General features: G+C 42.6%; 1 protein-coding gene across 2 annotated transcripts; it reads right to left on the bottom strand.

Moving 5' to 3' along the window:
• Positions 1 to 2,504: 2,504 nt before the first annotated feature.
• Positions 2,505 to 15,736, bottom strand: KCNJ15 (potassium inwardly rectifying channel subfamily J member 15). Of its 2 annotated transcripts, XM_065942697.1 has the most exons (4): positions 15,561 to 15,736; positions 12,865 to 12,969; positions 11,362 to 11,405; positions 2,505 to 10,370 (listed from the first exon to the last, which is right to left on the bottom strand). In XM_065942697.1, the coding sequence occupies exon 4, from the start codon at positions 10,348 to 10,350 to the stop codon at positions 9,223 to 9,225; it is 1,128 nt and encodes a 375-aa protein (XP_065798769.1). In that variant the 5' UTR covers positions 10,351 to 10,370; positions 11,362 to 11,405; positions 12,865 to 12,969; positions 15,561 to 15,736; the 3' UTR covers positions 2,505 to 9,222. The 2 variants fall into 2 exon arrangements, with proteins under 2 accessions (XP_065798769.1, XP_065798768.1); XM_065942696.1 differs by lacking the exon at positions 11,362 to 11,405 and having other exon boundaries at positions 15,561 to 15,735.
• Between the last annotated feature and the right edge of the window lie 524 nt (positions 15,737 to 16,260).

The following is a 16,260-nucleotide window of genomic DNA, read 5'->3' as shown; positions in this document are numbered from 1 at the left end:
ATCCCCGGGTAAGGAAGATACCCAGGAGAAGGAAATGGCAACCCGCTCCACTATTCTCGCCTGGGGAATCCCATGGACCGAGGAGCCTGACGGGCTAGAGTCCATGGAGTCATGAAAGAGTCAGACACGGTTTAGTGACGTGGAACAGCAACAACAATGCTTACCTGCTTTAAGGAGATACGGCTCAATCATAATGAATGTAAGGAACTTAGAAGCAAGCTAAATACATAGACTTGGCCAACAAGATCTTCCTCTGGGATTTCTTAATTCTGGTCTCCATCAATTTTTTTGGCCAACTCTCATCCCTACTTAGATAAACAGTCGGTTTGTTGGCTTTGTTTAAATCTTGGTGAGTGGCATTCATATTCTTCTGCTCTTTCCTTTCACCTGACAGATGAATATCATTTCCACCTTCTGAATATTTATCTCATGTGCTCAGCCCCTGAGTAACAGACCCCTGGTAGCATGCAGGGCCTCCATATAATTATTCCAGGCTCCCAGATTCATACTTTCCCTGGGTGATCTATTCTATCACCACCAAGCTCTGGCTTTGACCCATCACATGCAGAAACCAGCTTCATGGTGAAATTCCCATGTTGTAAATATAGGGGATGGAATATTAGACCAAGAAGAGAGAGACCTACACCACTGCACTGGTTTGTTGGGTGACACTGGATGAGACATTGAACCTCAGTTAGCTGTAGGGTCTCTGTAACATAAAGAAACTAGACATGCTATACCTCCTTCATCGGCTATAAAATGGACCATTAAGTGTGTTGAAGAACTAAGAACCTATGCTGCTGCTGCTGCTGCTGCTGAGTTGCTTCAGTCATGTCCGACTCTGTGCAACCCCATAGATGGCAGCCCACCAGGCTCCTCCATCCCTAGGATTTTCCAGGCAAGAGTAGAGTGTGTGTATTATTTGCTCTGTGCAAATCCAAGCTGGGACCAAAAGGCTTGGGACTTGCATGCATATGTGTGTGTGTGTGTGTGTGTGTGTGTGTATGTGTGTCTTATATGAGTAGAAGAGGTATGTTGCAATAGAACACACTACAACATGCTTCCCATGTACCAGGTCAACCCAATTGATAGTGGGAATGAGGGTTAGGAAAAGCACATGTTATTCTGTGTTGGTACAGAATGGAGTGTCTGTTGTTTCTAGCAGACTTACGGTAGATCTTTAAATCACATGCAGATCTTCAAACCACATATAAACTGAGATCTGACAGACTCAATAGAGGTAAACCAGGAAAGATACGGAAAACAGCTCTAGAGACTGGTGTGAACACATGTGGGACCTTCAGATAGGAGCTTCTCTGGTGGTTCAGTAAGAATCTGCCTGCCAATAGAGACACAGGTTTGATCCCTGGGTTGAGAAGATCCCCTGAAGAAAGAAATGGCAACCCCCTCCAGTATTCTTGCCTGGAAAATCCCATGGACAGCGGAGGCTGGTGGGCTACATAGTCCATGGGGTCACAAAGAGTCAGATGTAACTTTAGCAACTGACCAAGAGCATGAAGTACTATAGTGAAAGTGTAAAATTCAAGTTAAGGGATAGAAAATTTGAGGACTAAAACCTCAAATGAGGTAGAAGTTTCTGGAAAGAACATGGACTTTTCCATGAAAAATTAAACCACAAAACTTGTTTATCTGACTTTTTGAAGGCAGGTGGATGAAATCAAGGATTTCTGAAAAGAGAAATTATGGCTGTCAAGATGCTGTGTTTCCAGCCCAGAGCAAAGCTACCATGCTGCTGTGACAAAGTCCCATACATTCACCACCCCCAAAGACATGGTATGGTGGAGGCAAAGCTCTTTCATGTCTTGGACATGGACAGCTCAGTTCTTGGCAAAGGTCATCCCACAAGGACAAGCAGATGCTTGAGATAATAGAGTAGAAGATGGTATGTGTCTGAGAAATTTCATGCAAATTGAAATTAATAAAATGTATCCCAACTGATAAGCCTTACTACTTACTGTGTTCCAGATTACTGTGCACTTTCTGGAAAAAAAATTTTTTTTTTTTTGCCCAAACAGCATCCTCCAATGTGACTTCCTACCATATGCAGCAGCCTTTTATATTTCCACATGTCACATGCTCACTAAAAGAACCATATCTTGCCATCACTGAAAATGTCACAATGAATCAGCCAAGATTTCAAAAGAGCAGGTTCCAAAAGAAACACCTGTAGAAAGTTTGGAGCTGTGGCAGCCACTTTGTTGTGTGTGTGTATGATTTCCCCATAGGAGGACCACGGCTGTTTCTTGGGTACAAATCTCTACAGCGTGGATTTTAAACAGCTGTGTTGCTCTGCACTCACACCCATACTGATGCCTTTAAGGCTTATATAAGTATGGGTTTTCTTTCTTTTTACCCATAAAAGTAAAATGGCAATAGAGTGCAAGAAACTTAGTAAGAAATTAGGTGCAGAAAGGATGTTGTTAAATTGTTAACTTGATCTTTAATCATTGACTAAAATAAAACGAGCAAGTAGAACATCATGGCAAAAGAAAGACATGAAGTAGAAATTTCATTTTCTTTTCTTTGATTAGAAAAGAAACAAAATACATTACTTTAGGCACTGGCAGAAAATACCATCTTAACAAGTACCTTAGTCATCCCCAAATAATTATAATTACCATCATCAGAAAAAGATGTTTCAAATAAGAATTTTCTTCTGAGCTCTCTAAGAAAATATTAAATCCCTGTCCATCAGAGCATGAACTGTAACATCATAACCCTTCCCATAAAATGAGAAGTAACTCAAGATTTCAAAATTAGCTTTATTGTATTTGCTATTATTTTACAGATGAGAGAGATTCCACATATATAATAAAAGAAAGGTGATAGAGTTACATATGAAAACAAGAAATGGTTTGATAAATAGAGGTATGAATTCATAGAACATAAAAAGACATATTTAAAGCTGATTAGTCATTGGGTTCAGTGGTGACTGACTACACACATGTTAGTTTGAGATTTCTAAAATGTACCAAATAGTAGCTCAACCTTGAGAAGCAGGAGTCACTGTTATGCTAAGACAAATTTAAGACTAGTTAAAAATCAGAAGAAAGCAAGGACATGCATCTTGCCGCATGGTATAGTGATCAGATCAGATGGAGTGCTATATATAGCAAGAGAGCATGGTGTGACGGAGATTTTGGTGAATGCACACTGCCAGGATTTGCAAAAAGTAGGACTGTTCTCTTGTAAAGTCTGCATGTCATTTGGGATTTCCATCTTCATAACATTCCCGTGAATTTCATTAAGTGGTATTTTGGAGTGAGTTCTTTTGGAATGGAGAGGACTGTTTACCAAAGCATTCTTTTTTGTAACTTACAATTCCATGACACTCTACAGAAATAATTCTTCAAAAATAGATCCAAGTTGGCTGTCATCCTGCCTTCCTCTCCTGACTGCTGTTAAATACTTTCTGTCAGCACACAAACACAGCTTCCTCTTGTGATCAGAAGTTTGTTTTTGTAAAAAGTCCCTGATATCGTCATACTTCCTGTAATGATTTTATTTCATACAACATCCTTAGTCTTAAGATTTGATTGCCGATGAAAGAATATGGTTACCTTATAGCAAAGGGTCAAAAAAAAAGTCATTCCTTTGAACTCACATCCAATCATGCTCTTGGAACTCTTTACTTTTTCAGCAATATTAAAGGTATTAGCAATAATAACAATCATAAGAATAATAAGCTAAAAGGTTATATTTCTTAGCTGAAAATCAACAGCCTCTGATTTTTTTCTAAGAGAATGGGTACTATGTAATCAATTGTAGTAGCTCCCTTGGAGTCTAATTTTGAGTAGGTTCTACGTCTAACATGAATATTTTTGAGGGGTGAAATTAGGTATCTTAGGTTGTTGTGAAGGCATGGATAGTAGATAAGATTTAGCCTTGAGGAAAGATGAGATCATAGCTAAGTACATCACAAGGTTGGAGCTGCTAAACAAAAAATGTGGTAACGGGCTTTTAGACGGATGCCTTTATCTTTGGTTTTACCCATCTAGCGGTGGTTAGTAACACAAAATGATGAGCCCACTGTTCCCAGCCTTTCTGTGACAAAGAACATGCCCAGAATTTACCAAAGGCCCCTGTGTTTGGCTGAAATTATCTTTACTAGGGATCTCTCTAGGTGGCACAGTGGTAAAGAATCTGCCTACCAATGCAGGAGACGTGCGTACAATTCCTGAGTCGTGAAGATCTCCTGAAGGAGGAAATGCAACCCACTCCAGTATTCTTGTCTGGAGAATCCCATGGACAGAGGAGGGCGGTGGGCCATAGTCCTTGGGGTCGCAAAGAGTCAGACATTACTGAGCAAGTGTACACTGTACTCCCTTTACTAGTTATGTGGCCCTTTATCTACATGTATGACACCTTGGGCATTTATGCTCATGTATCCATTATGTCTTATGACTTCCATAATCAATTCTTGGAATTTTATTAGGAATTAACTATCCACTCCAATCAGCAGCTTTTTCTCTGTCTTCCATTTTAACATACCAGCAACGTACTCAATGAAAGATGAGAGTTTCTATCCCCAGTTTTTAGGCATCTAAATGTCCACAAGTTATTACTACTAATTTGGATTGATTATTTTTAACCCATGGGTTTATTTGGCTTGCTAGAATGGCTGGCAAAGATGAGGCATAATCAACCAAGCACATGGGGAGCTGGGAGGAAACTGACTCAGGAGAACTGACAGAGGATGAAGATGAAGTGAAATGCCTGGAGCTTTATTTTTGCCTTGTGTTTCTCTCTCATTATGTGTCTAGTGGAAAGTTTTTGGGAAAAAAGTTGGACTTAATTCATCAGTGTTTCTTAAGAGTTAGGAAAATTGCTACTCCTGGGAAGCCAGAGGATATGATGATGATTTGTTGTAATGTGAGACTGAATGACCAATATTTTCTCTGAAGTTTTTTTCACTGGTAGAAGTCTGTTTACATGGAAGCCTAGCTGGTCAACTATTAACTTTTATCTTTTTATACCTTTCTCACTGCCTTCCTTACTCTGAGGACAAAGACACTGTTTCCGATTTCTTTTAAAAAATCAAAACAACAGAACAGCAATTTAAAAAAGTCTACAAGAGAATATACAAATGCCTCGAGAAGTTAAGTAACTGCTTTATTTTTTTAATCTAATTCTAATTCTATAATTAAATTCCAATTATACTTTTTCACTGGCAATTCTTACTCTGGAGACTCAAACTCTTCTTACAAGGCACCTTACCCTGAGAGCAGAAGCCACTCTTGGCTGCCCAGAGACCCAAAGACTGGTGGGTAGGACATTCTGATTAAAGATAAACTGAAATTCACAAAAGGCAAAGTATATGTATTAATAGTTAATCAATTAGAAGTGAAATGTTAAGCTTTAGACCTTCAGGGAGGGGTAAGTCTCCCTAAGGGAAGAAAATGAAGTGCACCTTGGACTTATGCAGGGTCAAATGCTGAAATATGCACAATGAAGAACTTGGAACTTAAGACTTGAAATGCCACTACCTTTCACTTGGAAAAAAGTCCCTTCCAGAAGGCTATGGTAAAATAGCCTGCATTCAAAACTAGCTTTTTCAAATGTTTAACAGAACAAAATACATAGCAGGCATGAAAGCCAAGAGTAAGAGGCTGGAAGGCTTTGCTATTGTCACGCTGTCCGATGTCTAACTCTTTGACCAGAGACCGGGTTCAGAACCATGCCTGAAGACGAGGCTGCTCCTCTACTGAGCTACCAGAGCAGAGGCTTCCACTCTTCCTGACTTTGCTTTTTTCTTTTCTTCTTTCTCCAGATGATGTCTGAATCCTGAAGGTTCAAAAAGGAAGAAAGAGTCATCCTGCAGTAGAAGTGTCCCTTTTTAAAAAAATTGTCTTATTTAATCAACCCTGAATATTCAGCAGAAGGATTGATGCTGGAGCTCCAATACTTTGACCACCTGATACGAAAAGCTGACTCCTTGGAAAAAACCCTGATGCTGGGAAAGATTGAGGTCAGGAGGAGAAGGGGGCAACAGAAGATGAGATGGTTGGATGGCATCACTGATTCAATGGACATGAGTTTGAGCAAACTCCAGGAGACAGCAAAGGATAGGGAAGCCTGGCATGCTGCAGTCCTTGGGGTCACAAGGAGTCAAACATGACTGAGAGACTGAATAACTACAACAAAATTTACATTTTTATGGGATTAAAATCAGTGAATTCAGAGAAAAATCAGACAAAATAATTGTCTAAATATCTAGTCCACTAATGCATGACATTTTTTACTTTTAACCAGGTCTTTTAGGTTTCTGGAGTCATTTCTGGGCTGTAATTTCCTGATAAGTAAGAAAGAAAACCAAAGATGGTTTGTCTTGATCACTGAGTGAATCTCTACTAGGCTGTTTCATGCAATGCCTACTGGGTGCCCCGTCAGTACAATGCTGTTGCTGTTTAGTTTCAAAGTTGTGTCTGACTCTTTGGCCACCCCATGAACTGTAGCCTGTCAGGTTTCTCTATCCATAGCAAGAATACTGGAGTGGGTTACCATCACAATGTATTTTATCACATAAATAAGACACGGCTTGCAGATTACACTGACTTGATGCTGTTTACATTCTGATTTCTCAAATGGAACAGAATCGTTTTGAACAATTGCACTGAGAAGGCTTGATGCACTGGAAATCTTTCACAATGCAAAAACCCTTTTTTATGGGTCAAAACGCTCTATTAGTTTGACTGTTCTTAGTTGGATGTTGAGTATGAGTCTGTTTCAGTCAGATTCATGTCCAGGTATAATCAAATAATTTTGCCACCTGAATCCTTTTGTGAGCATGTTAGCACAAAAGGATTTTGTACAAAGTAATAATCAGTAAGTGTGCTTAGAAAATACTAAGTTTCAAATCAGACACAACTTTAGTGCTATTTATTGAATAGTTTGTTATAACATGATTTATTGACTGGTACAAATATCGGGTTCTGAGAAACTACACATTTATTTTGTGTGTATTGCAATAGATCAGATGATCAAGTCTTCCAAATTTGGCCAAAATAGATACGCAAAATGAACATAAAGAAAGACTTTTCAATCTTATGCTATATCATTGTACCATGTACAATATAAGTATGTAAGATTCCCAATCTTGATCACACTTAAATTAGCACTGATGTAAATCTGTGAAAAACCTTTATGGTACAAGCAAAAAGTTGTAAACATGCCGAGGCATTATCTTCCTGAGATTTCACTACATTATACAATTAAAAATTTAATAATTGAAAGTTAGATATTAATCTAACTACACTAATGTGACTTTTTAAAGAGAATGAAGATCTAAAACAAACTGCCATAAAATGATCAACAGAACTAAACAAAAAAACTTCCTGAATAACTGAAGACAATAACTTCTTGTGCACTAGGATTGTTTCTTAAAGTTTCACAACTTCAACTCCATTGTTTTTATACCTGTGTTAAATGTTCAGTTCTGGGTCAGAGGTTTCAGGCACATTTTCTGTTTAATGGAAGGAGACTTGGGATTATGGTAACATCATGATATGACACCATTTCACAGATATCCAGAATCCAGATTACATGCACTGTTTGCTCTGAATTCCAGCGCTCCCATTCTTAAAGAACAAAATAAACATGAGCACATTTGTGGAAGACTTGCTGTCTTCATCACAAATGTCTTTGCGGATAATTTCCACAACCATGATGGAAGAGCCAGGAGGAGCATGCCTGTGTGTGTGTGTGTGTTCAGGTCTATGTGTGTGCAGGTCAGCGTATGCATACACATGGGGTCACGTGCACATCCATTCTTCATTTGAACAATGAATGTTCAAACCTGTCCTGCTCTGAATGATATGAGAGTTCACCTTTTGTACATTTAGCCAATCCTAGCGCATTGATTCTCCACCCCCAAAGAAACGCTCTAAATCCTGCCAAAATCCAAACGTTACTCTGGAACACTGACTTGTATGAGATTTATTTCCATACTGAGGGCACTCTTTTTTACATGCTATCGGGGTATCAAGCTTTGTTCATGCTTCAAGGAGTCATCTGCATTTGAACTCCTTTGCCTTGGCTCCTCCTGTTCTTCACAGCCCCAGCCAATCTCCTGGACTTCAACATAGGAGCAAATTTTTGATTATTATGCGACTGAAATTTTCTCTTGTGCTGATTGTAATCAGCAAGCATGTACTTGACTTGAGAGAGACAACCATTACTATGAAGAGTGTTATTTTGCTCTTGAAATGTCCATGGCAGTTCCTCTGTGGATAAGGTATTTTAATAGATAAGGAAGGAAACCGCTGAAAGGAATATCAGTCCACAAAAAAGAACAGGGGATGAGGGATGAGCAGAGTCCCCTGGCTTCAGAAAGTTACTTCGAAAACTCTGTCGGGAGTGAAGCTTTGCAAACTTTCATTTTTGCATGAATCACTTGGCAATCCTGTTAAGATACAGACTATGATAGATTAAGCCCATATGGGGCTAAGTTACTAATAAAGCTCCTGGATGATGCTGATGAGTGCTACTGACCTGTGAACGTCAGTTTAAACAGAAAGGGGCTAGTACATTTCAACAAAAAATTTAATGTGAGCAATTACATCATCTCCATTTGTATGTTTTTACAACAGTTCATTCCTAATTTGATCAATTTCACTCTGTTCAACAACATGCACTGAAAAAAGTAAAAACGGAATTATTATATTTTGTGAATACAGAGTCCCTTTGCCCCAGTTTATGTATGACCAGATAGCCTCCATTATAAATACTGTTTTCTCTGCTTGAAAAAATGAGTGTGTTTTAAAGCAATGATGTAAGTGGATACCGAACCACATTTCAGCTCTCGGTTGTGATGTCTTTCAATCTTGGACTGAATAAATACCTTATATTATAGCTGACGTCCTTGTATAAGAAGTGCATTCCTTTCAGTATCAGCATCCTGAAATGTCTGTCCGCTCAGTAGGACATAGTTCCCATAGCCCTTCACCAACTTTTTTTAAATACAGCCCCCTTTTGGAAAATTTGAATTTGGGGAGTTTGCTTCAGACAGAGCATTGAAGAAAGGAACCCTCTCAGAGGTGGCAAAGATTGTTTAAAGCCATCAGATCAGAGGAACAGGTCTGTAAGTCTGTGTAGTGTTTCAGGGCACGTCCACACATTTTCAGTTTCCTGGTGATCTCTGCATTGGAAGGTAGCTCAGATGCGAAAGTCGCTCGGAGATAAGTCGAGGTAACACCACTGCCGTCAGACATTGCTCTGCTGCAGCAAAAGCGTTCTCAGCTCTCTTTCCCTCTGATCCTCCTGCCTGTACTTCTCTTCGAGTTTCTGCTTCTCAGCATCCGCGCAGTAAAAGGTACAATCCGGGCTCTTCCGGATCTGTTCAAACTGACTGAAGTCAGCCACGTACTTGCCAGTTTTCGAGAGAGAAACGACAGGCACAAACTCGAAGCCCCAGTAGATCTCCTCCGGGATATAAGACGTGCGGCTCTGGCAGACGGCGCTGGTGGACTCCACGGTGGCATTGAGGAGGACCACCAGCTCAAACTCCTTCTCCTTCAGGTTCTGGGGGGTGAGATCCCGCAGGGGGCTTGTCTCGTCCAGCACGTGGTAGAACGTCATGGGCAGGATGAGGAAGGGGCTCTCAGAAGAGGAGTCCACGTGGAACTTGACGGTGGCCTGGTTCAGGAGGATCTGCTCGCCCTCCTTGGTGACGTGGGTCTGCAGGAGCTTCCCCGAGAGCTGGCACTGGATCAGGAGACTCTTCCTCATGTTGGCCACCTGGATCACCAAGCACAGCTTCCCGTTCTGCTTGGTGATGACAGCGCAGTGGCTGAACTTGATGGTCTCCGCCCGCTTTTTGGGTCTGGCGATTTTGGCCAGGAAGGTGCCCGTGATGAAGATCTCAATCAAGGTTGTGATGACCAGCTGGGCCACCAAGAGGAAGATGGCGTGAGGGCATTCCTCGGTGATAGAACGGACTCCATAGCCGATGGTGGTCTGTGATTCCAGGGAAAACAGGAATGCCCCAGTGAGGGAGTCCACTCTCATGATGCATGGGGTGTGATTGGAAGGGGGCTCATTGGGCTCCAGGTCCCCGTGGATAAAGGCAATGGCGTAGTAGATCACCCCGAACAGAAACCAGGTCATCACAAATGTGGCGGCAAACAGGGTGAGCTTGTATCTCCACTTCATGTCGATGACGGTGGTCCACAAGTCTTGGAGGTAGAGCAAGTATATGCCATCCACTTTGTCAATTCTCACGTTGCTGTGCCCGCTCTTGGACATGACTCGGGGTCTGCTGGCCTTGAGGCCAGCGCCAGCGGTGTGCTTCACCAGGGGCGCACTGGCCATGCTGATGTGAATCGGGTCCATGGTCCAGCTCACAGGGCCACCTAAGGAAACGACAAAGAAAGACGTCCCCTTACTGCCATATGTCCAGATGGTAGAAACAGGATACTCCTGCGAGATGAAAGTGAACGTACACGAAAGTTCACGAGAAAGGTGAAGACCGAAGGCCAAATTCATCGATGTGTACCTGAGGATGGTGGTAGGATAGAGTACAGAGCATAGACTGGAGACCAGGAGACTGGAGTTAAATTCTGACTCTCCAACTTATTCACTGTGTGACCTGGGGCAAGGTATTTAACCTCTCTGGACCCCAGCTACCTAATCTGTGAACTAGGAATACAGTCTACTTCTCAGAGTTTTTGTGATGGTTGAATGAGACAACGGCTGTAAAGTGTCAAAACAGAACTTCACACTCAAAAAATGATGCTAATCTTCTCTTTCTGATATCATACTCACAAGCATCCATCCCACAGAGTATTATGAATATTTATGTATATTCAGCTCTCAAAGGTTTTCAAGTATAGAAAATTTAAAAATAAGTTGACTTAGCATAGGGCCAGTACTGATATAACTGAAATGCACCATCCATAAGATACTTATTGATATAGCAATGGAATATGTTAGCACAAATTTTAAAACCTTGGGTAGTAGTCATTAAATTTTTAAAAGCTATTCTTTTGCATGATATAGCAATAGCCGTTAATAGTCATTCATTTCCCCTCAGAGTCTGATGAATTATTTGGAATCCTTGATCTGTTCCAGTTCTTGATTACAGTGGGAAAGATCAAGCTACTCAACAACCAAAAACAAACTTAGAGCAAATAATCAAGCTTTATTAATGGCTTGATCAATAGGCTGGTTATGCTGAGATACAAGTTATCAATATAGAATATTAGGTGTGGCATTTAGGCATGGCACAAAAATTCTGCCTTACTTCTTTTGAGCTAAGTAGAATCAGCCTAAGAGTCTATTTTAAAGAGCTAGTGAACAAGTACATAAGTACAGACATCTGACATTGTAGCAGAACAGACTCACCTGGAAGAGGTGCTAGGCTGCCACGCTGTGCCGCAGAGAATGCCCTGCATTTACAGACAGGGAAAAGCTGGGGTGAGGCCACACAGCATCTCATAATGCCTGCCTCATGACTGAGATAAGTTACCCCGACATTCCTTGGAAAAGATAATGTGAGTGATTACAGGGTAACTACCTGGTTGGCATGATTTTCCATCTCAGTGGCATTTTAAGAATAATAACAATAAAAAAAATTCTCCCTTTAAAAAGACACTGGTATACAGTGGTCTGTGATTCATGCCGTAATCTGTGCTGTTGGAGTAATGTTTTCTCAGTAGACACTTCTGAAATAATCCTCTGGGCAAATCCCTTCAAGGAATCTGAAACTGTATCCATTAAAGGCTAATACCTGTTGAGGATGTGGTAAATCTGTCGAACTTTTTAATTTTCCTCTTGCACTGTTAAGAGTGTGCCATTTACTGCCTGCCCCTTGAGATGATCTTTTTCTTTTCCCTCAGAAAGGGGAGTCTCTTTTTCATTTTCCTTGCAAAGAAGGGTCCTATGTTATCCAGAATTTATTTTTCTTGTTGAGCCTTTTCCACTAATTTGGGGACCAGTCTAGATGAAAAGTAGACTTCCCTGGTGATCTAGACAGTAAAGAATCTTCCTGCAATGCAGGACACTCAGATTCGAGCCCTGGGTTGGGAAGCACCCCTGGAGAAGGCCATGGCAATCCACTCCAGTATTCTGGCCTGGAGAATCCCCATGGACAGAGAAACCTTGTGGAGTACAGTCCATGGGTTGACAAATAGTTGGACATGACTAAGTGATGAACACTTAGATGAAAAGTACAGGATATAAATTTAGCGTGGACTTTGTCAGACCCTCAGCAGCCCCTCTCAGGAATCAAGAGGAAAGCGACCACAGTGGAAGTTTGGAAACATAATGCCAGCCTGGCATGCCCAGGTGCCTAGTCAAGCTCAGAACATGGGCGCTGGCAAAGACAAACTCAGCTTATGGACAAGTAATTGCATGCGCTTAAAATAAAATGAAACTCTTAGGGGAAAGTGCATGCCATTCAACCCACTGAAGTGAAAACAGAGGCTTAAGTTTTCTTGTGTGCAAGACACACAAGTGTCCTGCGGCACAAATGAAGCTCCCGGCTCAGCCTTCTGCCAGATGCTGGGAGACTTGGCCCTGTTTTCACGAAGGCAGGGCCACGACGCTTCTGTTTTAGTCTCTCTTTCAAAGGGGCAGAGGGCCAGGTGAGGGATGAGCTGACTCTGTCTCCTCTTTCTCCCCAAAGCTCTTGTGCTGCAATTTTCCACAACTGTTGTTGGAATCAATGACCCCGAAGGCCATCAGAGGATGGGGGTCATACACAGGGAAGAAAACCTAGATGGATGGGGATGAGGGCCTTGGGATCAGCCTCTCACTGTGGAAAAGAGGGGCTGGTGGACAGCAACCCAAGGCTAAGCACTCACTCCCTCCCTCCCGACACCCCACGCCCCCAGAACCGCGTGCTACCTGGGGGCTCACTCGGCCGGCGGGTCAGATGGCGTCTTCTCCAAGGCAGGTGGATCGTCCTCACTCCCCTTCGCCCACCTGGCTACCATGGGACTCTGCTACTTCCTGAAAGAAAGAGGGCCACGTGGAGCTCACAGGTGTTTACTAAGAAACTGACCCGGTGAAACTGACCCTCAGCGTTCACCTTCCACCCCCGCCCCCCCTGGCGATCTGGCAGGGTGCCTGGAATAGATCAAGGCTCAAGGAGTGTTTCAGGAATGAAACTGAAGCCCCAGCCACAACCCTCACTGTAGAATTCCCACCCTCTGGAGGGAGCTCGGTAGTAAAACACCCTGGAAAGAGTGGGTTAACTCACCCCCACCGAAGCCCACTATCGACTGACCGGCAAACAGGGAGGCAGGAAGGGGAAGTGCAGAGGAAGTAAACAGTGAGAATTGGAAGGGAAGAGTCTAGAATATTTTTACCGCCTGTGGAAATGCATTATTACTGTTGAGTCATAGAACATTAGAGTTTAAAAGAATGTCAGAACCAAGGCATCTGACACATGGTTTTCAAATGAGGAGACCTGGGAGGTTGCAGTGACTTGTCTTGCCCATGGCAGAAAGAACAAGTCTTTGGGAGCTAGATCAGAGTTCTTGTCAGCACACAAACCCTCTTAAATCTCCGAAGTTGAATGCAATCTGTTCTGATGTCACTAGGCTCTTTGGCATGCTCCTTTTCTGAAATACTTCTTACTAAACTATACATACATATATATACTGTAAGAATGGAAGATCAAAGAAATTAACTACTGTGAGCTGGAGCACACCATCCCATCAGAGAGAAACCAACCTGTAAATGGACAGAGAGACCCTGACCAATTAGGAGAAATACATATGCAAACACTAAGCAGGAACAGAGGAAGGACGGAGCCAGAAATGGTCCAAAGTGGGACGTGTTAGTCACAGTCATATCTGACTGTGTGATTCCATGGACTGTAGACTCTGTCCGTGGAATTCTCCTGGCAAGAATACTGGAGTGGGTTGCCATTCCCTTCTCCAGGGGCTCTTCCTGGCCCAGGGATCAAATTTAGGCCTCCCGCATTGTGGGCAGGTTGTTTACCATCTAAGCCATCAGGGAAGCCCAGCCCAAAGTGGGAAAGGTACAGAAAATAAAAGGACAGTAATAAAGATTCAGGTGAGTGAGAACAACACTAAAGCTTCAGATCACCAATTACAGTCCTCATCATCATAAACAGATAACACGAGAGCCAGGGACCAGCCACTCTTCTAGGTGCTTTTCACGGGTGGCCATAATTAGCCCTCAGAGCATCCCACAAGGAGGAAACGGGGCCACAGAGAATCCAAGCTCTCAGCAGCGGGCACCCGGCGGGAGGGTCCCTGTGAAGTCCCTGTGCCCACACTCTTGACCACCCTGGCGAAGACGCTCAGACCCTAAGTGCATGAGAACCTCCCGGCAGGCTTGGCGTTTCTGATTCAGTAGGTTTGGGGTAGAGTCCAAAAAACTGCAGGTCTAAGGAGTTCCCAGATGCTGCTGCTCCAGAAACACACTTTAAGAACCAGCACACTGGATACAGAAGCTGAATCATATCAACATCTTAACAGCTCTCCCCTGCTTGGTGAATATCCTATTTCTCACTCACCCTCAGAGTTCTAAAGTAACACTATCGCATACAGACGTGGAGAACATCTGTTTATTACTTCTCAGAAATGCCCAGTCTCCACCATCCTTATAAATAAATGAAAGCCAGTGACCCGGTGGCTCAAGGCTAAGTACTAATTCTTTAAAGGAGCAGAAGGGCTTCCCTGGTGGTTCAGTGCTAAAGAATCTGCTTGCCAATGCAGGAGACCCGGGTTCGATCCCTGATTAGGGCAGATCCTGCGTGTCACAGAGCAGCTGAGCCCGGGCACCACAGCCTGTGGACCTGCAACTACTGGAGCCGGCGTGTCTAGGGCCTGTGTCCACAGCCAGAGAAGCCGCCACAGTGCGGGGCCTGCATACCGCAACTGGAGAGTCGCCTCCACTCTTCACAGCTAGAGTAGAGCTTGCTCAGCAACAAAGACCCAGCGCAGCCAAAAATAAGACAGATAAATAAGTAAAATTATTTTTTAAAGGAGCAATATATGAAGAATCTGGTCAAAACTATAACACGTTATCTATATTTTCATATAAATATTATGTTACAGAATACGTAAGCATTATATGCAATAAAATTTGTGTCCTATAATATTTACAGTAAGCATATATAGATATTTATATTACATTAAATATGTTATGTAATATAAATAATGCTAGTAGAAATATTAACCAACATTAAGCACAGGCTTTCATTTCCACAATAGACTTTCACCCACCACTTTTACTAACTAACCTGTCTTTACAGGGTATTTGACTCTCAAAAATGGGATAACTGTGCTAACTTTCACATAATGCTTGGCTGGGAAAAGAAACTATGGTTTAAGAATGATTTTTCCTTCCTCGTAGTACAACACTGTAAACTTCTAAGAATTTAGAACTCTGCTGAGTCAAATTTTGGAAATTTTCAGTTTTCCCATCCTGGGAAAAAGTTCTGTGTTCCATGGTGGGCTAACAGAATGCATGCACTTGCAGAAAAAAATAATTTAAAAATGGGGAGACAGTGGCTCCCTAAACCTGGAGCTTCTCAATCACGCCTCCAGTGATCTCATTCTACATACCTTCAAACGGGGTGGCGAGGTTTAGAGTGAAATTCACATCCAACCATAACTTCCCGACTTCCAGACTAGAATTGGAATCTGAGGGACTCTGACTTGAGAACTCTGGCAAAACAGCTGCCTGTCTGTAAGAAAAGTTGCTTAAAAAGCTTTCTCAGGTGTCAAATATTTCTGACAAAGCAATCTTTTGATGATCTCTCTCTTTGCTAGGAATTTGAAACACCTGGCTGATATTTCACTTGAAGGGTACATGGGTTTAAATATTAAGTGCTGATTTTTTTTTTTTTTTTTTAAGAGTGCTTGACAAGAATGTAGTTGGGGTTCACTGCACTCCAAAGGTTTAAAAGTAATGGAAAATAAACTCAGCGAGGCTTAGCTATCCTGTCTCTGAGTCCTGTGACTGTGGTCACATAAACACATGCGCGGGGGCCTTCGGCGCTGGCCTCCCGCCACCTTCCCCCCGCTCTTCGGAGCAGCGGCGGCCTCGCTCCAGCGGCGGCGCCTCCCGCCCTGCATCCGCTTCTTGGCTTCCTCCGTGGCAGCTGAGGGCACGGACGGCTTTGCCCAGGTGGCCTCAGAACTGGGCGTGCTCATTAAGGAGAACAAGGTGCCTCGAGTGGCCCCTCAACAGGTTCCCAAGGCGGGGCCCTTTGGTTGTTATCTGCCGGGGAAATGACTCTTTCCTCCTGCAAACCCTTCTGCG

This window comes from Muntiacus reevesi, chromosome 8, assembly GCF_963930625.1.
Source record: "Muntiacus reevesi chromosome 8, mMunRee1.1, whole genome shotgun sequence".
NCBI classification, from domain to species: domain Eukaryota; kingdom Metazoa; phylum Chordata; class Mammalia; order Artiodactyla; family Cervidae; genus Muntiacus; species Muntiacus reevesi.
Note: the sequence above shows the minus strand (reverse complement) of the source record. Positions and strands in the feature narration are given on the sequence as shown.